Source organism: Hydra viridissima, unplaced genomic scaffold (assembly GCF_058129835.1).
Source record: "Hydra viridissima isolate aposymbiotic clone 2 unplaced genomic scaffold, HvirCarnegie_v1 scaffold_1, whole genome shotgun sequence".
NCBI classification, from domain to species: Eukaryota; Metazoa; Cnidaria; class Hydrozoa; order Anthoathecata; family Hydridae; genus Hydra; species Hydra viridissima.
Genome location: NW_028324300.1, coordinates 33,544,300 through 33,571,418, shown reverse-complemented (window position 1 = coordinate 33,571,418; position 27,119 = coordinate 33,544,300). Strand labels below are relative to the sequence as shown.

At 27.7% G+C, this 27,119-nt stretch overlaps 2 protein-coding genes across 7 annotated transcripts in view; one reads left to right on the top strand and one right to left on the bottom strand.

Moving 5' to 3' along the window:
• Nucleotides 1-1,514: 1,514 nt before the first annotated feature.
• On the top strand, nucleotides 1,515-24,220 carry LOC145192117 (transportin-1-like). Of its 2 annotated transcripts, XM_090090392.1 has the most exons (23): nucleotides 1,515-1,676; nucleotides 2,098-2,179; nucleotides 4,105-4,358; nucleotides 8,206-8,339; nucleotides 8,719-8,800; nucleotides 9,195-9,317; nucleotides 10,090-10,208; nucleotides 10,489-10,549; nucleotides 10,637-10,729; nucleotides 13,137-13,194; nucleotides 14,081-14,233; nucleotides 14,631-14,704; nucleotides 14,874-15,025; nucleotides 15,395-15,491; nucleotides 15,614-15,883; nucleotides 16,017-16,175; nucleotides 19,897-20,083; nucleotides 21,825-21,920; nucleotides 22,477-22,552; nucleotides 23,093-23,192; nucleotides 23,323-23,397; nucleotides 23,490-23,606; nucleotides 23,699-24,220. In XM_090090392.1, exons 1-22 carry the CDS (start codon nucleotides 1,569-1,571, stop codon nucleotides 23,595-23,597), a joined length of 2,661 nt encoding a protein of 886 aa, XP_089946518.1. In that variant the 5' UTR covers nucleotides 1,515-1,568; the 3' UTR covers nucleotides 23,598-23,606; nucleotides 23,699-24,220. The 2 variants fall into 2 exon arrangements, 1 of the variants encoding a protein (XP_089946518.1); XR_016453348.1 differs by lacking the exons at nucleotides 22,477-22,552; nucleotides 23,699-24,220 and having other exon boundaries at nucleotides 23,490-23,592.
• A 1,404-nt stretch (nucleotides 24,221-25,624) lies between these two features.
• LOC145192415 (zinc finger FYVE domain-containing protein 9-like) overlaps nucleotides 25,625-27,119 on the bottom strand; it is a 220,750-nt gene continuing 219,255 nt past the window's right edge. For all 5 annotated transcript variants that reach the window (XM_090090364.1, XM_090090358.1, XM_090090380.1 and 2 more), the window contains 4 exons: nucleotides 26,938-27,100; nucleotides 26,604-26,753; nucleotides 26,338-26,476; nucleotides 25,625-25,950 (listed from right to left, as the gene is read on the bottom strand). In XM_090090364.1, coding sequence (XP_089946490.1) covers nucleotides 25,795-25,950; nucleotides 26,338-26,476; nucleotides 26,604-26,753; nucleotides 26,938-27,100 — 608 coding nt within the window. In that variant the 3' untranslated portion in view covers nucleotides 25,625-25,794. The remainder of the gene's footprint in view (nucleotides 25,951-26,337; nucleotides 26,477-26,603; nucleotides 26,754-26,937; nucleotides 27,101-27,119) is intronic.

Sequence of the window (27,119 nt, the reverse complement as noted above, 5' to 3'; positions counted from 1 at the left end):
GTAGCAGTCTGAAAATTTAATGAGTGCCCTTTCCTTCTCCAGGCCTTCAACAAATAAAATCAAAACAAATACTTTAATTCTATTTTAATTCTTTATTTTTATAAAAAAAAGCACAAATCAAATCTAATTGATTTTGATACATAAAAAAAATATTATTAGCATTCAGCCTTAATACACAAATACACTTTGTAGTCTTCTTGGCAGATTTTAAAATCAAATTCAATGGAAAGGATCATCAATCACTGTATGGTATATTTTTCACTAAATCATTCACCAACTAATATATTGGTTCTTATTGAAAAATGCCAAATTTCCTTAGTGAATTCTTTTAAAATCTTTTATAAATAGTTCATTTATTAGAGATTTGGCTCTAACAATTTTAAAAACCCCCAAAAGATAACTTTGTTGTCAAAATATAAGCCAACCACACTGCAGGCAACTCAAGTAAAAAAAATAAATAAATAAAACACAATTTTAAAGTATAAACAAAAACAAACAAAATTAACTTTGATATTTAGAACCATATTTTATCAATCAAGATGTAAATTATTAACTACTTAACCAATCACTTAAGTAAAAAAAACATGCAAAAAAGTTACTTTTTTACTTTATTCTTTTTGTTTTAAGTATGTAAACAATTAGCCTATAAAACAATTCATTTTTATTGGCTATTTGTTCAAATATTTAAAACAAATAAAATTAGCTCAAAAGAATTTGGCAACTAATTAAATTTCAAATTTTGCTTACATATTTGGAAATTAGCTTTGAGCTTTTATCAAGGATTTGATATTACACTGTTGCTGATTTATTGTTGATTACTTTTTTGAAACTCAGCAAACTGCAGAAGGAGAAGATAAAAAGATAAAAATAGGGAAAACCTTTTTTTAAATGTCTAATCAAGATAGTATTTTGTAATACAGGAAACTAATAGCTCTGATAAGAATCACATTTCTTTTGATTTTCTCCTTCTGTGGTTTGCTGAAAAAACTTATGATTGCATTAAAATAATCTGTTCAAGTTCCAACAAGTGTTTTTAAAATTTGTGAGTTTCTACAATAATTACCTGGCATACGATTTTCTAACAGTAAAATTCAAAGTCAATAGGTAATTCAAAGAACTTGTTCGAAGAAATATAATCTCTGTGTAAGTATGTAAATTCAAACTACTATTTTAAATTTTCATTCTTTTATTCTATATAGCTTCCACCATATTTTACAATATAATACGAAGAGACATGTAGATGAAAAAAAAAAACTCAGCGCTCCATTCTGCATTTACAATACAATAAGAAGAAATCTCTAAATGAAGTACCATATAAAATGATTGTCCATCAACATTTGAAAAAGAACCCATATACTTCTAATTACTTTTCATAGGAATTTCACACAAGAAGCCGACTGATTTGTTGACAGAAATATGCTTTTATTCCGAATTTCGCGCGACTCAAATCAAAAATACATATTTTTGTATAAATTTCAAAATTGATAATCGAAGCAAACCATGCTTCGCCTCACTTAATAGTTAATTTTAACAGTCGCTCGAACAATTCCGTTGAGAAAATCCAAAAGATGGACAGCTTAAACTGGCAACCTGATCCTCAAGGCTTAAAGCAAATTCTTCAACTTCTTAAAGAAAGTCAGAGTCCAAATACCGAAACCCAAAGAGCTGTTCAGCAAGTATCTTTTCTTTATTTTAATCAAATTTTCGAACATAAAATAGTTAAAATAAAGCAGTGTTTACCTAAGTTCGTGTTTAAGTGATTGATTGGCTAGGTATATATGTATTGAGTAATGTAACTACAGTACTTCATACTTTATTGATTGCGCATTAAAAGCTAAATTTTTTAAAAATTTAATTCTCTTTGTTAATTTTGTTAACAGAAGTTTAAAATAAATGTACTTGGTTTTTCTTTAGTTTCTATAAATACGAAAATTAGCAATATTTAAATAAGTTTATAACATAAAGAAATGTTCAGTTTTTGATCCAACAAGTAAAATAGAGTTATTTTAAAAGCAAGTAACACAAGAATATTAACTTTTTTAAAGAATTTTATTTTGATAATATTATAAAAAAATTATCATTAACTAAACTTCCTAGAAACTTGAGTCATTAAACCAATTTCCTGACTTCAACAACTACCTCATATTCGTTCTAACAAAGCTTAAAAATGGAGGAATTGGTAAGTGTTAATTTTTTATTCACCTACACAAGAATTTAGTACTTTGCAGCCTTTTGTAATAGAAAAATAGTGCAATAACTTCCTTTTTTTTATAATAGTTAGATTGAAATGAGGCATATAATGTTTGACACATCAGCTATAACTCAGTATTGTGTTCTTGTGGCTTTTTGAAGTCTCAGCACTAGCCATTTATAAAATGAAAAGTTGTTGTTATTATTAAATCATACTAATGACTTTATTGACAACTGTCTGTAGGCTTCAATAAAGTTAATTTCAAATCTTATATCAATTACCAGTCTACCATTTAATTGATTTGTTCACAAGAAGATTTAAGAATTTTCGCCACAGTTTTATGCCACATTTATGCTAGACCTTTATAAATCATCAATTCATTAAGTTAAATATGATTGCAAAATATTGTGACAGCTCAGCATAGCAAAAAATTAGTTAACTTCCTCAGTCCTTATATGTTTTCATGTGTATGGAATTTAATTTTAACAATTTTTAAAAAATATTTTTAAAAATACTTTAATATGCTAGTTTTTCACATACATCTGAACATTTGTTTGTGCTATAATGCACAAATGTATTTTAAATAATCTGACAATAAGTAAGTAATAAACCAACAATATAAATTAAACAGTTGGTTTTGCAGTTTTACCACTAAAACTGTTGATACAAAAAGCTGCTGCACAATATACAGTAGTAAACTGTAAAATTTGGTAAGGACCTCAAAATGTGTTTAGATTCAAGTGGTATTTTTTGTGAATTTCAACAATTTAAACTTATAACTACAGGGTACATATTAACTAAATTAAATGTAGAAAATAAGGACCACCCTATTGAACATAATGATATCTAGACCCAGATGTTCAGGAGATTCTCCTTGCACAGTTGCTCACAAACAAGCAGGTGGTTTCAGACAATATAGTTCAACACTGTCTATGTCTTTAATCCTTGGTAACTTTTTTTTTTTGCTTTTAAGTATACCTAAACTCTAGAATCCCTTCAAGTTTATCTCTAGCACAGGAAGGGAGAAGATTTTATAACAGTTTTTTAATAAATTAGGTCTGAGGGATATGATACTGTTACTGAGTATTTTTCTAAGTTCTTCAATTTTTTAATTTCAAATATAGCATCTAGTTTCTTTTCCTTTTTGCCTTCTTTATAAAATTCTGTTGAAATGAATGGTTGGTAACTGTGTTCAATCAACAGGCCAAATTTCACAATTGAACTATTACTGTTAAAGAATTAATATTTTTAAGGATGTGTTAGATAATAAAATTGATTACAGTATGAAACCATTTGCATATTATTTTTGGTAAAAGAATCTCCTCTACACTTTATCACTTAATATTGTTGTTGAAAATTGATCTTTATTTGTTATATAGTTTTATTGAGATCATTACTTCATTTATTTTTAAGCAACTAAAAATGGATACATCTAAGAGCTACAGTAGATCAGTTGTATGGTGGTATCGGTTGGCAATTTAGTATGCTGACTTTTAGTCTGCAATTTGCATTTAGGCTTTCTTCTTAACTATACAAATTTGTGGCCTTAAAAAAGGACTTGGTGTTCCTGCTTAACTGCCAAGAACATATTTTACAAAAATATGATAAAAGGCTTTACTTTTTATAGCATCATCATAGAATTATTATTTTTCCTGTCCCTGTTTCATCCCTGTCTGACATTAAAACAACTTAGTGAAGTTAAGATGCAATCATGCTGTTATGATGTTATGGTTCCTTATTTAAACTTATATGATAATCAAGCAAAATGAGTTGTAATTTAATTTTTGATTATCAAATCTTGATTATCTATACAATTACAAACATTTTAACCTTGAATTAAAAGTTATAGATTCTAGAATGTAAATATGTTTTAGTATTTATATTGCAGGTAAAAAATTTTTTTAAATTCCCAGATGAACCAACACGTTCACTTGCTGGACTTATACTAAAAAACAATGTCAAAGGAAACTACCATAAGTTTCCTATAGAATGTCGTCAGTTTGTTAAAGCAGAATGTTTATCAGCAATTGGGGATCCATCTCCATTAATTCGAGCTACTATTGGTATTCTTATAACAACTATTGCTCAAAAAGAGTTTGGTACTTGGCCTGAATTATTACCAACGCTTCTCCAACTCCTTGATAGTGGTGATTATAATGTTTGTGAGGTAAGAAAAATTTTGGTTAAGGTAAATATTTGCATATATAACAGAGAATAAATAATCTTTCAGTTATTAGGCATTGTCTGATGTAGACTATCTACCAAGACAGTCTAAAAAAAGGCTTCACTATTTGGGGTGAGCAAAGCATATTGTTTATCCTTACTTTATTAATACATGCTATTTGTTGTTCACTCTAAAAAAATGTTTTAAATAAACTTATTTGATAATTTGAGACTTATAACATGATTAATCAGGTAAACAGGAATAACATTTTTTTATGTGAACTTACATATAAAAAGTATTGTTCAAAAGAAATCTTGTTTTTGGTGTGACAATTTTATATTCATGTCTAAATTTGTTAAATAAAGCTTATTATAAAAATAGCAATTCTGCATAATGTCTTGAAGAGTTGAAACAAAATAACATGAGGTATTTGAGGTATTGGAGTTTTTTAGTTTTGAATCTTATAGCTTTGTATCTCAAAATGTATAAATTATTTTAAATTGGTTTTGTTTCAAAAGACTAATATAGATGTTTGTACTTTATTCATTACTATTTATTAAAAACTGAAACACCAAACACCCATCCTTAATAAATGCTCAAATGTTGCATTTAATCTTAACCAGTCTTTCACCAGAAATGTTTTTTTTTTTTGTTGCTAGCAAAATCATACTAAAATTGCTAAGGTTGTAATCTAGTAATTTTTCAATTTTGAATTTAAATCTTGAAAAGAAAAAAAAGACTGCTTTTTAAGTTTCTTTTAGGAGAATTTATAAATGCATACAGATTTTAATGATGTTTCTTTTACTTATTATACAGCTATTACTTATTATATAGCTACTTATTATACAGGTTTACAATCAGTTGCTTTTGAAAAGCAAATGGCATTGTATATACTGACTATTACTGTTGCTGACTGGACTAATCCGGTAATATTCCAAGAACAATTTTGGGTTTCAATAAAATACATGTGTATTCCCCTCACTTGATGGATCACTATTAAAGCACAGATATTTAAAACACCTATATGTTGTTACATTTGACAACTTTTCTAGGTTAATTTTGCATAGTTTGACATTCTTTCCAGTAATCTTTCAAGGCAGCTACAGTTTTATCTGAATGTTATGTAAGATATCACTAATGGGCTCTTAAAGTGTTTGTTTTGACAATTGCTGTAGAACCGAGTTGCTGCTTATCTGCATTATTTAAATACCAGTATTCTTCACAAGTATTTGTGGTTGTAAATAAAAGGTGCAATGAGTTTTGGCAATGATTTCCTTCAAATACTATATTAGAAGTTTCTGCCTGCAATAGTATGATTTAACTCTAATTAAGTTGCTAATTTGTTTGTCTAAAATTTTAAAATTCAAAGGAGCACCAAGCTAAGCAATTATTAGAATGTATAATGAAGAACCAGATTGAACATTAAATCAGCACCATTAAGGTTCCAGCTTTTTTAATCTGCTATAATGCCTTCATGTCCTGAATATAAGTTAGCATGTTAACAAGTAAAGGGTTGTATGCATCACTCATTCCCAAAATAAATTTTCATTAGATTTTATTATTTTACCTGTTAGAGAGCAATTAAAGACAACTCAGAGAAAAGAAATCATTCTGTTATGCAAATAGCATTACATATCCTTGCCTTTGCTCATAAAACATGTATGATGAATTGCAACAGAAGTCCTAATTGGAAAATGATTTGCAGGATTAAGTCATCATCAAGGCCAGTTTAGCCATCTCAAAATAACAAGTCCTGTAGACAACATCCTGGAAAGCAATAGCAATTGTTATTTAATATTGCCCTATCATGATGAAAGAAATCAAAGAATCCTTTTAGTTTTTTTTTCTTTCTTTTTTTTTTTCTCTTTCTTTTCACAAAAGGATTCTCTAAATTGACAATCCTCAAAACTTTATAATTAGATAGTTATTATATTAACACCTTGTTCTTTTAAATTTAAATATACTTTATGTTCTTCTAAATTCAACAACCAAATATCTGGTTTTGAAAAATAGGACATTCTAATTTTATTTAAAATAATCTCATGAATAAATGTCTTACAATCAACTTGATGGATATTTTTAAAGATATCTTACCATCTTAAAAGTTCCATACTGAATTAACTTTTTGTAAAACTGAAGTTTCTGTTTATCAAGGATTATTTTATCAGCTACTCATAGTCTCTTCAATCTTATGTTGATAGAATCTATCATCTTCAATGATGTTTTAAAAACCTTGAATAACTTATTTTCAGGACCAATGGAAGTGGTTGAGTGAACTACATACATATTAAGTCTACGATTTACAAGATATGATGGATGCTGAAATACCTGGAATATCAGCACAATCATTAAACCCTTCTGTCTCCCTGTATTACAACCTGTTTTGTCAAAAGCCATGACTTGGACTTTGTTTTCTAATCCATTGCTTTCAACTAGATTTTGAATAGAAATAGAGAATAGAAATAGTTTGAGATTCTCTCATGTCTTAGCCTAAAACCTGGAATGCACCAAAGCTAGCTTTTTTCATGAATCCTAATCAAAACTGCTGGTTGGTCATAGGTAAGTTGCTTCCTCTTTGTAAGTTCCTCTTTGTAAGTTCCTCTGCAATCTTTCAAAATGAATTTGAATAAACCTTTCCTTGCTTACAAGATCTTTAACATATTTTTTGTTGTCTTCTGCTTCTTGATGAATGTCTTCATCACACACACTGAAGTAATAGAACAAAAGAAATATTCAATTTTTCAAAAGAATTTGCAATAACACTTATGACCAAGGCTGCATGTTGTCAGGGAGTGATCAAAGAAAGAATTTTATGTACATTGTGTTTTGAAAAAAACATTCTCATTATAAATGATCTTGATTACTAGAATAGATTGTTACATTTTATAAATTTTTTTTTTAATATTTTAATTCACTGAGTGTCAGAGGTCTATTTTCAGTGACTGGTAGCAGATATCTTCAGCCGTCCCAAATTCCACATGATGTCCTTATTTATTTGTTCAACCATATACAAAAGTTAACAATGCAGATTAAGTCAGGACTATTGGCAAGCCAACTCTTAACTTAGAACCAAATTTTTACATAGTTGTGGCATCTAATAAGATGCATTATTTTGTTAAGAAATGGAACATAGTTTTAGTATTATTATTTATTATTTATATTATCGCTAAATATTACTCTTTACCTTTTAAAACTATCCAGAAATTTGACAGACTTGCAGACAGCCTTCGTGTTTTAGTCTCCAGCGCTTAAGCATGATTTTAAAAAAACTGTCATTTTATGGGCCAGCTAAGGATTTGGTGACAAGATACTAAGACCTGTTACTGTTGTACATGAGTTATTTTTTAAAGTTATGACTGGTTAAAATTTTTTTCTTAGAATTTGTTTAGTATTGTATCTATTGTAAAAGTACTAAAGAACTTAAAAGTTATACTTGCCAAGATTTCACACAATTTTGTGTTTACAATTCATTACATACAATATAAAAAATTACAGTTTCTAATATAGTAATTTAAACTTAACTAATTATAATTTATTTCAAGTTTAATTGAAAAAATCAATAAGTTATTACTTTTTAATTTAAATAAATTTTTAAAGCTAAGTTATTCAAAATATTAAGCAATTCTACACGCACACATAACAGCAAAATTTGGAGCTACAATAACTAGGTTATCTTTAGCAAGAACTATAACTATGGTCATAATAATTACATTATTTTTGTTCTTTAAAATTAAGCACTAGTTGTACATTTTTTTTTTACTACAAAAATTTTCATATCTGCACTTATCTAGCATATCGATTGAATGAAATATTATAGATCTATATTTTCTATCTTTATTTATGTTTTAAGGGCGCATTTGGTGCATTGCAAAAGATATGTGAGGATCTCTCAGGTCAGCTTGATGGTGAAGGAAATGTTCAAATATTAAACATAATGATTCCTAAATTCTTGTACTTTTTTAAACATACAAGTCCAAAATTAAGGTAACGTTTTGCTCTATAAACCTTAAATTTTTTGTTATTCTATTGTTAAAGGTAAAAAGAATATAAATTAAGATGAAGAGAAAAAACACTTGAAAACTTGTAGATATTTAAAAATGTAAAGCAAAAAGGACTTCTATTTCAGTCTCTTGAAATTGTTACTTTACTCAATTAACTTCATTAGGCCAGTAAACATAACTCAAATTAAAAAAAAAACTTTTTTACTTGGTTACTTTTGAAAAAACCTTCAATTAAGGAAAAACTACCAATAATTTTATTTTTTTACATTTTGTTTTAACTAAAAAATGCTTAAAACTTTTTATGAGAATTTTATTTTTTTCATGTATTGAAATTATAGAAATAAAATTAATTTCTTTTATAGAGCACATGCTTTGGCTTGTGTCAATCAATTTATCAATTGTCGAAGTCAAATCCTAATGAACAGTATTGATCAGTTTATGGAGGTAATTTTTTTTATTGCTGTTGTTCATTAATATATAGTTATTATGTAATTTATGATTATTGATGATCCAAACTGATATCTAATGATAGTTGATGTTGAGTCCAAATTGATAGTTTTAATTATTTGTTAACATTTGAAAATAGTTGATAGTAAGTTAAATAAGGGTATTAATTTTGATCAAATGATTTTAAAGTTTGAAACTTTTTTTTATATAATAAAAACTATATATAAAAAATATTCATTAATCTAATGACAAGTTCATTAGATTAATGATTATTAATTTTTTTTTTTTTTTTTTTTTTTTTTTTTTTTTTTTTTTTTTTAAGCAGAATTTAAAACTATTATTTACTATTATTTACTAAGGTATTTTAGATTATAAATTACCTTAAATTTAGGGCTTGTTTGCACTTTCAAATGATGATGATTCAGAAGTAAGGAAGAATGTATGTCGTGCAATAGTGATGTTGCTGGAGGTTCGCGTTGAGCAGCTTATTCCAAACATAAGCAATCTTGTAGAGGTATATATATCCTTTGCTTTATTATGTTGTTCACCTCCTTGTTAATTACAAGGTGGTGAAATGTATTTAAATTAGGCCTGCTATTATTACTTATGTATGTGTGATAATAGCTTGCTTATTTAAAATACCAATGGAATTTATACCTATAGAATTCCAGTCATGAAAAATTTAATTTTTATTGGTTTAACATTTTTTTATTTAAACTCTCCCCTTTATTTAAACTCCAACTGTTTTTGATTTTGTTGTAAAGTATGTTAAGACAATTAAATGTAAATTTCTAAAAACTTTAAAACTACAATGTTGTTTAATTTATAAATTTAAAAACAAAAAAAAAAATTAAAGTTAAAAACTAAATGTTTTTTTTGAAGGTACATGTCTTTGTATCTTACTTGAACTCCCTTAACTACACTATTGTAAACATATTCAATGATTAAACTGTTGTCATGATAAATAGCACCTTAATGTTATTTTTTAAAATGAAACTCAGGGGCAAAAAAAAAAAATTTATTCCAAAAGTAAAATCAAACATATAGCTGTGGCGTTTTTTTTTTTTTTTAAATCAATTTTAAATTATTGTTTTTTAAATTATTTAAAATCTATGCATAACTTGCAATTCTGAATTAATCTGTTTATACTAAAAATTATTTAACCATTGTAAAATAATTGAGATAATATGTTTATTGTTTAAGTTTGTTTCCTTTTCTTTTACTAAAAAGATTTATGAATAAAAATAACTTTAAAGAACTATGTAAATAACTGTTTTTCGTTTTAGTACATGCTTGTCCGAACACAAGATAGTGAGGATTCTGTAGCCCTTGAAGCATGTGAATTTTGGCTTGCACTTGCAGAACAACCTATCTGTAAGCAAGTTCTTCATCCATTCTTGCCCAGGTTTGTTTGTATAATTTGGTTGCACATTGTTTCTTTTACCATTCAGATATTGTTTTCTAAATAAGTTGGTCATGATTGATCTACCATACTCTAGTAAATTATTTTTGAATCATTTTCTCACCTACTAAAACAAGCAAATTAGTATGGAAATGGCTCTTGTTAATGTATTTTTATACTCTCTGTTTGCCATTTATTTTAGATATTTGATGATATTTAACTAGTAGGCATGATTTAAGAACCATCTAACCAGAGTATCTAAACTTAAAACTTATTTTTTTAGGTTGGTGCCTATCTTAGTAAATGGTATGAAATACTCTGGAATGGATATTATGTTACTTAAGGTAATACATCAACTTAAAAGAAATTTTTTCATTTAACTTGAAATTAAACATGGTTCTATAAATATATATTTTTTAAATTATTTTTAGGGTGATGTTGAGGAAGATGAAACTGTTCCTGATAATGAACAAGATATTCGACCACGATTTCACAAAGCTAAATCTCACAACACCGAAGGAGGGGTAATGAAATTTGATTCTTTACTAATAACAAAAGTAGCTGTTTATATTTTCTAATCAATAAAAATGTTTCAACCAACATGATATACAGTATGCAAAAAATCATCACTTAAAATCTCATCATTTATGTTTGTGACCAAATTATTCATACTAATCAGGTAAAATGTTTACAAAAATTGTATTTAAAGTATATACTAGAATATCAATATCAAACTACCATCAAGATTTTTGAAAAAGATGATAGTTTTCTTTCATACTATAGAAATTTAAAAATTTAATAATAAACCTACAGAGTTTTGGTTGTGCTTGCCACTACTCAAGAAGTGTAATCAAATGGTAAAAACAAAATGGTCCCAAAAAACATGAATTCATCAGATGTGCCACAAGTTTATCTGATTTAAAAAATCTAGAGCAAGTATTAAATGTGAGCTGCATAAGAACGGCAAAATTGCAGGAAGCTTTAATCAATTCTGCCAAATTTGAAGTGTGGCATTGTGAAAATTTATGAAAACTGTTGTCCAAAAGCTCATGCAAGGTGTCCACACAAAATTAAAAAGATATTGTGATTAGTTCAAAGATGTTTTCTGAAAGCTTTGCAACAGTTATGGATAAGTTTGCTTTTAAACAATAGAAAAATGATCAAAATCAGTTAACTTGTTCTCAAAATAATTTAAAAATTTAATGATGGTATTGCAATCAATTGCACTGATAATCTTACATTTTTGACCTCTGTCAGCCACACTATCATCAGTTTACTGGAAAACTATGCTTTACTTTATTTCTTAAAGTCTATTTGTTAACTTTTTTCAATTTTACTATGTTGATCGAATTTTCTCTATTTACATTAAAATAATGGCCTATTTTGTTAGTTGTTTTTTTTTCCCAGTCAATTGTATGCATCATTTGATCTATTGTTTAAAACTTAATAGGTTCGTCAAGCAATTTATTCACCAATACACAAATAGGTTCTTAACAAAATACTTGATAAAATATCAAGAAAAAAAAAATTCAAATATGTTAATAAGCAACTCAATTTTTTGATGTAATTTTTAAAAAAATGTTTGTTTTTTTTAAGTGTACATTCCAACCATCATATATGTTCTAAGAACCATACCAGGGTGTTCCTTTTTTTCATAAGGATTTTTTTAAGATAATTCTTGTAAAATTTGAGACCAATTGCATAATGAGAAATGTAATTAACAACCCCTTTATTGGGGAGCCACCACTACTTATGGGAATAAACGGTCTTTGTATTCTAATTTCTGCACTTTACCTTCATTATCTTTTTCTTGAGAGTGCCTAGTTGATTTTCCTCATTTCTTTATGCCTAGCTTGTCAAATTTAATTACTTTTGTGGTTTAAAAAAATATTATATAATAAAAAAAATAATTTTTATTGAGATGCACAAGGACAAAACTATAAAACTGCTCAATTTGTTTGCCTTTTGTTTTATTTAGTTCCAATAAAAGTGAACAGACATTGAAAGCATGTGTTTTTTAGGTTATGTATGATTTAAATTTTAAAATCATGCATAAATCAGTCTTAAGCTCCATGCAGCTGCAAAGGATGATTTAAAAATTTAAATGCTGATATGCTTTTTATGTGAACTACAGCACATTAAAAGTATCAGAGTTGGTTGTTATTTCACCTAAGGGTTTAAAAGGGTTAAGTATCTGAGGTTTTAGAAGAGTTAAGTGAAATGTAGGATTAAACCTTATTGATAAATATTCTCAATAGATAATTAGATAAAATTTTCCTTCTATCAAGCAAGTGTTGAGTGTACTGTTCTACAACCTATGTGTGATAAAGATTTGTACAAAAAATGGAGAAATTTGCAAAAACACTCTGGAGTAAAAGCAGAATCCCAGAAAGGAAAAGAAGCAATTGTTTCTTCATTCAATGATTTCATTGATGTTGCACATGTAAATGCTAGGAGTTGTAGCAACAGTTGTGATGACTTTACCAACAACAACAACAGAGCAGAGAAAAATCAATCAAGATTTTCAACAAATGGAAGCTTGACTGTCAAAATTCGTGAAGAAGACATTCAATAAACTTGTTATGGCATTCAACTGATGTCTCTTTCATCATCTGGACCAAACGTATCAATTGTTAAATGTTTTTAACAAGCTTGGCGTGATGAAATAGAAATTTAAATCCAGAATAGGTAAATTAACCATTAATCAAACATTGAATACCAATTCGCAAGACTTTTCTTGATCTTGTGAAAATTTGTTTAGGATAGTTATAAACTCAAGAAGGTTATAAAGACCTTTGGAATTGTAGACAGAAATTACAATACAACCAATTTTGTTCTCAAAAGTTGTGGTGCTCCCCCATTTGTGGGGACCTCCCTTACTCATGTATTTCTACTAACTAGAATTTTTACTGCAAAAGTATTTGCTTTTAGGATGACAGTGAAGAGGATGGTGAGCTTGATGATGATTCTTTATCTGATTGGAATCTACGTAAGTTTCAATTTGTTGATCTTAGGAAAACTATGTCTTATATTTTCAAAAATATAAGACATAGTTTTATTTATTGATGTTCATATACTATATTATATATATATATATATATATATATATATATATATATATATATATATATATATATATATATATATATATATATATATATATATATATATAGTATATGAACATCAATAAATACGAATTCTCTCAATACTAATTTTTTATTTTATCTAAGAAATTTTTGCTAGATTATTGATACTAGCATCTTCAGCTTTAATTACAAATTATTAATTAAATTAAATTATAAACAAACTTTAACGGTAACGTCACTTTTTAATGGCTTCTTTAAAGTTCGCTTTAATTGGGCTTTTAAAGCAAACTTTAAAGAAGCCATTAAAAAGTGACATTACCGTTAAAGTTTGTTTATAATTTAATTTAATTAATAATTTGTAATTAAAGCTGAAGATGCTAGTATCAATAATCTAGCAAAAATTTCTTAGATAAAATAAAAAATTAGTATTGAGAGAATTCGTATTTATTGATGTTCATATATTAAATTTATTCAACTCTCATACAAGATGTCGTCATTTAAAATATATATATATATATGTTAAATATTTATAAGTTGAAATAAAAACAAGTGCTTTTTAAATATTTATACTTAATAAAACACCTACCTTGAAGATATGGTGATATTTACAAATAATTCATAGAATTCAATCAGAAGTGCAAATACCATATTTTAACTTTGAAAAATAATTTTGCACTTTGATTTAGCATATATTATGAGAAGATCTTTATTGCAGAATCCTCATTTATTCAAGTAATAGTTTTCAATATCAGTTTAAGTAGTAAGGATGTTCTTTTTTACTTTATATAGGTAAATGTTCAGCTGCAGCACTTGACGTGCTTGCAACAGTATTTAAGGATGACTTACTTCCGGTTCTGCTACCTATTCTCAAAGATATACTTTTCCACCCTGACTGGGTAACAAAGGAATCAGGGATACTTGTACTTGGTGCAATTGCAGAAGGTATTAGATATTACAATAAAAAAACATTGATTTCTAGCACTAGTCTGACTAATCTTCAAATGACTGAAATATATATATATCAGACTTGGTCCGGAAAGGCGTGCAATCGCACTCTAATCTTGACCTCGCATACAATATTTAGTTGCAACAACTTGCCCACGGCTTCATAGATGTTTTGAGAACATTTAAGTTTAAGTATGTTTCTATGTTTGTCCGCATAACAATAAGTTTTAAAAATACACGCTGAAAAGTTAACTTTGTAACTTTAATCTTTACTAATTAAATTTTAATTAGTAAAGATTAAAGTTTTGAAGTTAAATTAAATTGCACGCCTTTCCCGACCAAGCCTGGTATACATATATATAGAGCATATTTTAACTTCTGTTTATCTATTAAGGTTGTGTTGCTGGTATCAATCCCCATTTGCCGGAGCTTGTTCCATTTCTTATTACTTCGCTTGGAGACAAAAAGGTTATTCTTTTTCTGTTTTTAATAACCCATGAAATCTTAAAGCATTATGATATACTTTCAGTTTAAAATAAAGTTTTATTGAATTTGTAACACAAAAAATTTGTTAAAATTTTCAATTACAGAATTGGTTTTTTTATATATAATTACTTTTAAACAATTACACAACTAGGCTTTGGTTCGTTCAATAACGTGCTGGACACTAAGTCGTTATTCACACTGGATTGTTAGTCAACCTCATCAAATGTATTTACAAAAGCTCATGACTGAACTTTTAAAAAGAATTCTTGACAAAAATAAACGAGTCCAAGAAGCAGCTTGCAGGTACAGCTTTGGTTTTAAATGAAATTTCTATTTGTATTTTTATATCCATTTTTATAGTCTGCACCTGAATATTGGAGTTCCTTTTTAAAAAAATTTATATTTAATGAATATTGGGATTCCTTTTATAATATATCCTGAATATTGGAGTTCCTTTTAATAAATATTTGTAGTTAATAACTAATAAACTAAATGGTGTAATCACTTAAATTATTCTAAGAGTTTTTTTTTTTTTTAAAGTTTACTATAAATCTTAATATTTTGTGATAAGTATGGCAAAGAAAAGAATAATTAAATTAAGCTTTAAATTTGAAATATTTTTTCTAATAATTCTTGAGTTTTCTGTTTCTGCAATTTTGTGTTTGTTTATAGTGCTTTTGCAACATTGGAAGAAGAGGCTTGCACAGAGCTAGTTCCTTATTTAGGCTTCATATTAGAGACACTGGTATTTGCATTCGGAAAATATCAAGTTAGTCTACATTTTAAAAGTTTGATTTTATTTTTAAATATTTCACATTTTTTCATTTCCAATGTTGAACTTTAAACAACTGATTTTGATGTGTTATAAAAATTAAGCTAAATTATTTTCAGCACAAAAATCTTCTTATTTTGTATGATGCCATTGGTACTCTTGCTGATTCAGTTGGTCCTCACTTAAACAAGGCTGAATATATCAATATGTTAATGCCACCACTAATAGCTAAATGGAATCAACTCAAAGATGAAGATAAAGATTTGTTTCCCTTGCTTGAATGCCTGTCATCAGTTGCTACTGCCCTTCAGTCAGGCTTCCTTCCTTATGCTGAACCTGTTTATAACAGATGTGTATCACTAGTTGATCAAACTCTGGCACAGTGCTATGTAATATCTAAGTTTCTGTTTCTTAAGAATTTATGTGATTAAAAAAAAACCTTTCATTAATGTAATTAACCTTTCAATCAGAAATTTCTTGTCTACAAATGCATTAATCCTTTTTTACTTATCTATGTTTTAGGCTGCACAGATGAATCCAGGTCAGTTTGAAATGCCTGATAAAGATTTCATGGTTGTTGCATTAGATTTGTTGAGTGGTTTGGCTGAAGGATTAGAAGGCCAGATAGAGCGTTTTGTATCCCGTAGTAATATTATGGCATTGTTGTTTCAATGTATGCAGGTATAGTTTAGTATTAATATTTGAAATTTTAATAGCTTATTCTCATGTTTTTTGCATTTTTTAGTAATTCTGACTATTGTTTTACTGTTTAAGCTCTTTAAAAGCTAGTAAAACAGTTTTTATAGAGGTTAATAGACACAGTATATAGAGATAAACGTATAAGTTTAAAACCAATAAAACAGTTTTTATATATAGAGGTTAACAGACAGTATAGAGAGATAAAATAATAGAATATATAGAGATGAAAGTATATGTTTAAAAGTAAAAAATATATATAAATATAGAGATAAAAGTATGTTTCAATTTCAGTTCTAAAGTTATTAGGATATTTATGGGAATTGAAAAACTTAATTTGTTTGTAAAATGTTCTTAATGCCAAGACATTCTATTGAGAAAAGTTACAATAGATATATGAGTTGCTTAGAAGCCAATGCAGTTAAGTCCAAAACACAAAAATTGAGAAAATTAATGTTTTTTGATACATTAGTTTTTAAAATTCTTGGTTTATTAATTTAATCAGAAAAGTGTATTAAGTCTTTTTTCGAGGTGTAAACTCTGCAAAAAAACATGATATGTACAGGATGTGTAAATAAAAACCTAAGTATTTATTGAAATAATGACAGCATCTTAAAAATTTTAGGACATACCTTTTGGCAGCTGAAAAAGATAATAAATTTATGCAAAAATGATAAAATAACATTTATTGTCATAAGTTTTATGTTTATTCATCATAACAAACATCATCTTTTGAGTTATTTAAATGTAAATCTTGATCTCCACATGTTGTCTTTAATGTCCTGTAAAAGTCATGCTTAATTGGAGGTATATACTTTAATAAACACATGATGTCTCTTTGTTTCTCTTGAAATTGTTCTGCCATTAGGATATAGTATAGGTTGAGTTATGTTTTTTAAATTTACATTTTTTTTTTTTATATATCAATTACATGAAAGGTATCATCTTCGTCAAAATTATATTTGAACTTATTACTGCTTGGGTTTGACCTTTCCAATTTTATCCATCTCATATTAAGTCAAATGACTGTTAGTCCACTTATTGATTTTTTTCTGTTGGTAACCGCTTCTTCCAATGGTTTTGTGGAAAGAAATTCTTGTGGATTCATTTTGACAACTCTGAAAGGGTTCTTTCTTTTACTATTTTGTATTATATGATACCAGTCACTAGGGTTATAAATATACTGAATTTTTTTTGCACAAGCTTCTATAACTGCAAAATCAGCATCATTGAGCAAATAAGTGTGCCCACTTAATAAAAATTTAAGCTCAATTGATTCAGCTTTTATATCTTCACTCTAAACCAATTTCAGTAAACTTAAAACAGTTTTTACATTTTGATTCTGTCCTGAACATGAATCTGAATACATTATAGTTTTTTGAAAATCCTTTGCGTACAGTTTATTGTGTTAAGTTAAACACGATGACACTTCTTGTGAACCCCGCGATGCTTGGGTTATAGACCAAACATATATGTAGCCCTCGTTAGTCTTTAAATCATGGCAACCAAGATTGTATACATATAAGTTTCTCTTGTAATAAGCTACTGATGTGGATAGTTTTGGAAATGGTAATGCTTTTTCTAAATCAAGACTAAACACGTATATTTTGTCTAAAGCTCTTAATCGATCATTAGCCATACCATTACAGGCAATTTCTGCATTTTTGCAAGTGTTCAACTTCATGTCATGTTCAACTTCAGCTGGATTTTTTTCTTCGTCTGTTGTAGATTGTTTTTTTATTACCAAATAATCGAATTTTGCACAAGTACCTTTCGAAGGTTGCTTAAAATGTAAGCTAAATTTTGTCAAAAATATATGGTAATAAAACTTTTCCTTTACTGGTACAATTTGCTCTTTATTACATTTTTCAACATACAGCTTATACATTTTTGCAATAGAAGTCTGAACTTAAGTATCTGCATCTGGGATTATGACCTCTTAATATAATGGCTTGAAATAGCAGGAAAGGATCTTATATGTTTTCTTACATGGGAATCATCTATTTTGTTACCTGGAATATGTTGCCCCCAGTGTTCCTTCAGATCTTCCTTTGAACAGCAATTATATAGTTGCCCGTTACTTATTTGATATGTTTCTATAAAGTATTTTTTGCAATCACCGACATCTTGGCTGTTAAATCTAATAAAATATTCAAAAGACTGAGATCTTGGTCTTTTGGTGTTATTCCTGGGTCGTTGTCTTTTGATAGCATGAACTCTAGTTAACCCACTTAAAAAAATATTTTACTTATGATGATCATTAAGCTTGTAAAAATTTTTCATCGCCTGTTTTCTTTTATAAAAGGTTATCTTGCGATTACAAATTCGTAAACAGTTACAAGATATATTATCAAATTTTTTTGCAGGAATTATTTTATTTCTATTTTGATATTGTTTAACTTGTGTCCTTTTTTGTTTCTCAACATTTCTAGACCATTTCCCTGGATTCCTGCTGCATTTTCTACCAATTTTTATTGTTTTCTATATCATCGTTATCTGGCGATGTATCAGAATCAATATGGTTAACTCTCCTTGAATTAGGATGAAATATCGTATCACTTTCACTGTGTTCTGTTTCAATTGACATTTTTAGTTTTTATACCCTTACAAAAAATTTTTTTTATTATTTTAAAAAGTCAGAGTTTTCACAGTTATTAAAGAAAATTTATTTAATGTTTTTGATAACATAATAATTTTCACAAACACTTCAACGTAATATTTTTGTGTTTTGATGTAAATGCATAAAACTCAAACAATTTCAATTTTGAAGTAACGGTTACAGTTGAATTTCTTGTTTTTCAGTTTTACCAACAAATATCGAAAGAAGAATAATTTAATTTTTATTTCAAAGTTTATGTAAAAAAATATTGATAAAAGGTGGACTTATTCACAATGGCTTCTGAAATTATTATACAATATAATAATTTCAGAAGCTGTTAAAAAAAGGGCTGTCTAACCTAGAAAAAAAGTAACCAACAAGTAAATCCTTTATTAACTAAGAAAATCAAAATTTCCAAAGATCAGAAAATATCAAAAAATGGACTTAACTGCATTGGCTTCTTAGCAGCTCATATGTGAATGTTTTTTTTCACCCCCTTAAAAATAAAAGAATTACAGCTTGATCTAAAAAAATTGAAATATCAGAATTATCCTCTGGCTCTCTTGTTATTTTATTGATTCCCCAATAACTAGAATTTATAATAAATAGGCTGTATGGAAACTGAATCTTATATGATTGGACCTGGATTGGTTGCCAGAACCATATAAATAATCTATTAGTAGCTGAGGCAAGTACTGAAAGAAACCATTTAAAGTTATATAACTTTTAAAGATTTTAAGATTATGCATAAATTTTTTAAATATTTAAGTTTTCATAGAAATCTTTTTTTTGTTAAAACCATCACTAACTATTAATATTTTTGTATGAGTGCATGTATTGCTATTAAAATCATTGTATGAATATTGCTGTTAAAATCATTGATAATGGTAATATTAATGTTCTTCATTCAAGAGCGTTCATAGGTGTAGTAACTCATGATGACTAGATCAAATTTAAATTCTGAAATGAAATGGCAAATTTTCTCTGAATTTTTTTTTAATGGATTATCTTTAACAGTTTTTTTTTCTCACTATTTTGATTTTTAGCTGAAAAGTGCTAGTGGTAACTGTATGAAACCAAGTATGTATTAATTAAAAAATTTTTTAGGATCCTGGTCTAGAAGTACGCCAAAGTTCATTTGCACTACTTGGTGACCTCACCAAAGCATGTTTTCAGCATGTCAAACTGGCAATCAGGGAGATTATTCCTATACTTGGACAAAATTTAAACCCTGAATGTATTTCTGTTTGTAACAATGCAACATGGGCTATTGGTGAAATAGCAATAATGCTAGGTTAGTTTGTTTGTTATGATGCAAAAGTCATAGAAATCTATAGTTCTTTTCTAAAAATGTTCAGTGAAGTAAGTTTAAGTAGGGGTGTCCCAGATAGGGTATTCACCCAGATATCTGGGCTAAATCAGCATATTATCTGGTATCTGGCTGGAGAATAAAACAAACCAATTAGTTAAACTGGATATTTGAAGTTTCTAATAATTTAAGGTATTATTGTTATTATCTATAATAGAGTGATTAAAGAAAACATCAACTTCTTGAACAGCTTGTACAAGGGAGACTTGCTCTAAATTTACATGACCATTGTTTTCTGAATAATAACAACAAATGAAGTTATGAAATATGAATTTTGTAATTAAATTTTGTTGAATAATATGAAATAAAATAAAATTGGCAAAGTAATTTTCAACTTATAAAACTTTTACAAGAATTAAATATAAATGTAACACTTAAATCAGCTTTATAAAATACAGTAATATGTCATAATAAGAATTTAATTGAATAAGGTTATAGTTGAATGGATTTTAACAATAATACTTAAAATTTATAATCTTATTTAGTTTTGGCCTAGGACTAATAAATTTTGTAATGTGCTTATAAAAAGTGAATAATTGTTCTTCTGTTTGCTTCATATTTTGCAAGTTCTAAAAAAGTTCTTACTTCCATTTCCTTCGTATTCTGCAAGTTCTAAAAAAGCCTTCACTTACTTCCTTTCCTTCTGCAAGTTCTAAAAAGTAAGAATTTAAGTCATTCTCTGTCAAGTTGAATTTTTTATTTTTTTGGCTTTTAGTGTTAGATGATTGGAGCTAGTAGAAATATTATTAACTTCTGGTGAAAGTTCATTTTTATTTCTTTGATTTTTCACTAAAGCTTCAAATAGCTACCACAAACCTTAAAACTCATAAACTTAGTAAATTCATAAAAAGGTTTCAAAATACATTATATATTTTCAATGAATTTCCAATAATTTGATGTGAATGTTGGCAGCTCATTATGTTCAGCTAAATATATTTGAACTGCTCTTTTAAGTTTCTGAAGTCATTCAGAAACTTAAAAGAGCAGTTCAAATGTATTAGGTATCTAAGCTGTAAATGAACCATTAAGTCAGTCAATCCATCATCTTCAGTAATACTGAATGTTTGGTTATCTAATTCAATCATCAGCTGTTTTTTTTTTTTATATATTTGCTTTGACTTTTCATTATTAATATTTCATATTTTTTTTGATGAAATACTTTCTTCAATAAACATCAGTTTCTTCATTTCACACATTTTCTTTACAATAAGCATGCTGCCTTTTGAATTTTTTCTTGTGGAGTTGAAGAGGTTGAAGTTTCGATATTATTTTTCTTTCCTCCTTAAAAAATTTTAAATGGAACTTTTTTTGTGTGATTGTGCTGTGGAATTATGGGAAATGATTTTTGATCAGAGTTGTTAGATCACCTGCTTTTCTGCTTTTCACATGGAATACAAATTGCTATCAATTTAAAAGGATCATTTATTTTAAAAAGCTTCCAAATAAAACTTGTCATTTTAGAATGTTTACCATGGTGATATTTTACAATATTTGGTTTAATAAAATATCTATTGTAGGTTTTGTAAATGAAAACATCTGCCTGTTGATTTATCTAAAAATTATCTGGTTATCCAGTATCTGGCTGGATATTTAAGAAAATCTATCCAATGACACCCCTAAGTCAAAGTATTATTAAAAATGTAACATTTAAAACATTTAATTTCAGGTGCTGAAATGAGTGAGTTTATCCCTGTAGTTCTATCTCAACTGATAGTTATCATAAACCGACCAAAAACCCCAAAGACACTGCTTGAAAATACTGGTATGATTCCATCTTTAAAATTAGTTTAATTGTGAATCTAGTTCAGGCGTAAAACTTAAATTTAGAATCCAAGAAATATTTAATAATCAAATTGATGTTGCTTTACACTTTATTTGGCTTAAACAGGTAAACATAAATTCAATCAATTCATTTTTGAAGGGTAAATTGAAAGGCTTCAGGGTTATTTTTTATGCTTAATATTTATGAATATTATATATCCTTATATAAAAACTGCTGCTTAGAGTTTGCTGCTCATGTAATTGGAAACTAGATGAAAAGTCATTTGAGCATATTTTTCCTGAAATGCTTGCTGTGTTGTTTTCTAACATTTTTCTTTATCCCCACCCAACTCAGCTGTCTTTTAATGTTCTTAAATAATTGAAAAGAAAGACCAGGATGTGTTTTCATTAATTTTGTTATAAACTTCATTTATAACTATTATGTATTATAACATTTAGTAGTATGTACATTTAGTATGTGTTATAACATGTATTAATAAGTACATAGTATGTATTAAGTTTATTTTATGGTTTTTATGTTTTGTTGTTCTGTACAGCCATCACACTCGGAAGGTTGGGGCTAGTATGTCCAAGTGAGGTAGCCCCTCAATTGGCTCAATTCATACGACCATGGTTCGTTTATTTGTTGTTATTTTGTTTTGTTTTTGTTATTTATTTTTTTAATAAACGTTTAACATCCCGTTTGTTGTGCCAGTCCTGTTGGAGCCATGTAAGAGGTTTTATTCGGAAGAAAACTAAAAGCTTTCTTAGACTTTCTCTTTGAACATGAAATTTATAATATAATTTTAGACATTTTTTTTTTCATAAACTTTTTAAATAGTTTTGATGCCCTCAGTCAAATTTTAACAAATACTAAATTTAAAAGGTGTGTGATTGAGACGGGGGAGGGGGAACTGATATTTAAATTAAATAATCCATTAAATTAATGTTGTAATAGCTACTTATATAAGTATAATATTAGCTGATTTATATTAACAGCATCTAAAATTCAGTGCTGATTGATTTTCTTTAAGTTTTTATATTTTATTGAAGAAAAACTAATTTCTCGAAATTTTAAAAAAAGTGACGAAAATTTATTTTCTCATGGTCAATGGGAGTCTTTTGTTGTTTTCTTGCTTTTGTGTAAAAACTGCACATGCTCTCAAAATTTAGGTGTACTTCATTACGAAATATTCGAGATAATGATGAGAAAGACTCTGCATTTCGTGGAATCTGCTCTTTGATAGGACAAAATCCTGGGGGAGTTGTTCAGGTTGCATTTTATTTTGTGTAAAATACGGGTTTTACAATCAAATAAAAGATGTGTATAAAACTCCTAATAAAATTTTAGATAGCAACTAAAAGAACTCTTTTCTTACACTTTTCTTTGTGCACACTCTTAGGATTTCATTTTTTTTTGTGATGCTGTTGCTTCATGGGTGAATCCTGCAGCAGATCTCAAAGAAATGTTTAACAGTGTATGAGATTTATTTTTTGTTTAAGAATGTTTTGCAGTTGTTTTTTAAAAGCGTGGTATGCTTTTAGCTTTTTTTTCTCTTTTTTTATTTAGATATTGATTGGATTTAAGAATCAAGTTGGAGACGAAAACTGGATGCGTTTCTCTGATCAGTTCCCCCCTCCATTAAAGGAAAGATTAACACATCAATATAAAATCTAAATTTAAAATGTATGGTTAATTTGTTTTCTTTGGTGAGTTTCTGTAATAATTCTAAGATAAATTAGTAACAGTTTTAAGTTTCATCTATATTTTCGTTTTAGATAAGAGGGTTTGAAGAAGCGTTCGTGTGTAGTCAGCCAAGTAATACACAAGATAAGAGGGTTTTGCTGGCCTTTTTTCTGACTCTGACGCTTTGGGAGGGGGGCTGGGAGCTTGCCGACAAGGTTTTCTTAGACAAGGCGGTTGGGTGGGGCGGACTCTTTGGATTACGTATGTATTATTTGAAGAAACAGTATATTGAATTAGTTTTTAAAATGCTGTATTTAACGGACCTCCTCCACCATAAGTCCTGCTGTATTTCTCAAAGTTGGTGGATTTTGTAAGGCTTATTTCATCAGCTAGTGTGTAAGTGGCTTACCTGCTAATACAGGTTGCATTGGAACAATAAAAGTTGCTCAGAGAATATTCATATTTGTGATTTTTCACGCACACATCTTCATAGGTTCTTTTCATATATGGTAACGAAGAGTTGTGCGATATTTGTGTATTACATTGTCTCGTGTTGTGTAACTTTTTGTTGTTGTTATTTATTTAGGAGTTAAAACATGGACGAAATTTCAAGTTTTTTTTTTTTTGTTTTTTTTTTCCCCACTTTTTTTTTCATTTTTCTTTAAAAAAAAAAAAGAGAAATCTTGAAAAGAAGTTCTTAATTCTATATCTAACGATCAACGGGCGCTAAATTATTTCTAACGGGTGCTAAATTATTTTTTTTTTTTAGTACATCTGTCGTCTTTATTATATGATTATTTCTAACGATCAACGGGTGCTGAATTATTTTTTTTTTAGTACTTCATCTGTCGTCTTTATTATATGATTATGATTTTTATTCAATGTTTATATATATAATATATTTTTTGGATTTTTTTAAGAACTTTTTTTTTTTTGTTTAATGTTTATTTTTAAATTATAATTATGTGGAATTTTTGCAACCTTTAAACACCAGTTTAATTTTGAAAGGCTCGATACTCATTTTAGATGAATTTAATACGAAGAAGGTTCTTTCAATTATTAAATTTTTCATTCAGTATTTTTATTTGGAAGAAATCAGTTTTTGTAAAGCCTTTTGTCTTGTTTGACTTCTTTAAGAAGTTTTCTGGAACTTTTTTTAATATTTATCATAGAAATTCCTTCTTTTAGGATATTTTATCTCACCTCTGTTCTATTGATGTTTATATGTTTATTTTATCGAATGGAAATTTATACCAGGAGATTTTCACAAAAATGAAAATCTGTTAGGATTATTTATAACGGAAGCTTAAAAATTCAGATTTTCCTGGTTAACATTTGAGTTTTACCTATGTGGATGCGGTAATCTTTCTGCTGTTTTTCGACGTATAGGACATAATCTAAGTAACCAACTTATAATTCATAAAAACATTAAAGAACCATACTAGAGCTTTGTGATTCCTAACAAAGTAAGAAAAAACCTGATATTTTAAATCCTGTTAATACACTGACTAGAATTATGTGCGACTCAACTCTAGTTCGTACCATTGTTATTAAATACCTTGCAAGATCTTAATTTATGGGTCAATATGATTTTTGTTAAGGTTGCAAAAAGCTCAAAAAAATAATAGTTCTCTAGTAAGAATAAGTTGAGACTTTTTCAGCTTAAACACCAAAATACATATAAGAAAAAAAACAATTTAATAAACAGAATTTAGCAATTTAAAGTACATTATCACAAGCATTTTTTTACACGGAATGTGTACAGGTTAGGTTTATGATAAAGCCTTCGACATACTGTATAAGAAAATTTACTTTATTAGCAATCCTTGATTAACAAGATTGTTTTATAAAGTTTTAAAATCAAGCTTTGAAGCTAACTGTTAAATTTATTACGCAGAGGTAATTTATGCAAAATAAATAAGTTGTGGAGGTTATTTATCTAAAATAAATAATTAGTGGAGATAATTTAGACAATAAATATTCCTTATCAGACAAAGAGGCATAGAAAACACTAAAACTCTAACAAAAAATGGAAGAAATATAGCTCTATTGTATATCTTTAAAAAACGTTAAAAAAAAAAAAAAAAAAAGCAACAACACTAAAAAAGAAAGAAACTAATGTACAATATTTAAATGTTAAATGCAAAATAATTAAAGTACAAAAATACATTTACAAGAGAGAAAAATATCAAACAATTTGAACGATTTGAAAAATTAACTCCACAGCGACTCGTTCTTGAGCATTCGTCATAACACTGTGAATTGCAGGAACCAACTTATCATCAAGAGTAGGCAACAATTCGGCAGGAAGAGTCGTAAGACTGGCTCCAATTTGATATTCGACCTTTAAGAACGAAGATAACAATTTAAAAGAAGATCAAGAAAATATAAAATTTTGAAACTGTTAAAATAAGCTTTTGATTTTGTTAAAATAAGCTTTTGATTTTGAAACCGTTAAAATAAGCTTGATTGCTTCTTGAAAATGCCTTCAAAGTCATCTTGTTATGAAAACATACCGATCTTTAAATAGAATTCTAAATTACAATTTTTTATATTTTCTATAGAAAATATAAACTTACGTTCTAAGCTTTTAAAAAAGCAACAAAAATCTTATATTAGGATGTTAATAAATTAAACACCACCCGTTTTTCTTCATAATTATTAAGCTATTCATAAATTTATAAACAGCGATTTAATTACTTTAAATTTATAAAAATTAGGTATAACTTACATAATCTGCAGCCAAGTTTATTCTAAGACCGATTCGTGTCATACCAACACCAACAAGAAGCATCAGGTGAGGTGAAAGTGCGCTCATACAAGCTTTTGCAATAGACGATGTCATTTGTCCTAACTCTCTTGCTGATAGCCTTAGCAAAATGTGAGATGAAAAAATAAATGTGTGTTAAAGAACTTTTTTTTTTTCATCTGAAAAATGATACATTTTTCGTTTCAAGCTCAAAAAAAACTTCTTTTATTGCGTTAAAAACTTGTTACCTTTGAACAGTATCACTGTCCTGAGGTAGAAAATACACTTCAACCCAATGTATTTTAGCAGTCAAATTGCTTGAGGTGTAATCATAGCTGTGGCGGATCTTCATATTTGTTAAGTTTTCAAAAGATGTGCCATCGATTGGACTTAATAATCTACAGAAGGAGTAAGACAGAATTACTAATAAAATAGAAAACAAACTTGGTAACAAATTAGCAATCTGCATTTGCATCCTTTTATGAAGAGTTTGCAAAGATAACAGTAACACAATCAAAACTACATTTACAGAATCAAAAACATGTTACATCAAGTCACAGCGCATAACAACAAAATTTAAACCTGGGACGATCTGAACTCTCATTGGCACACCATTCAACAGAAAATAGTGATGAATTATTTGCGTCAGATGGATCACCAGTTTTGATTTGGTATTCTTTCATGTCTTTCAAAGCAGCTTTAAGATCTTTCATTACATCACCAGTTACTTGAATCATTACACCATCTGTGCAAATTAATTAATA

What these genes read in the sequence shown, in the direction of transcription:
- LOC145192117 (XM_090090392.1), top strand. Translation starts at nt 1,569, where the DNA reads ATGGACAGCTTAAACTGGCAACCTGATCCTCAAGGCTTAAAGCAAATT. An exon ending in CTTCATCCATTCTTGCCCAG is followed by an intron (nt 10,209 to 10,488) that starts GTTTGTTTGTAT and finishes TTATTTTTTTAG; the next exon opens with GTTGGTGCCTATCTTAGTAA. An exon ending in GCTCAATTCATACGACCATG is followed by an intron (nt 22,553 to 23,092) that starts GTTCGTTTATTT and finishes CTCAAAATTTAG; the next exon opens with GTGTACTTCATTACGAAATA.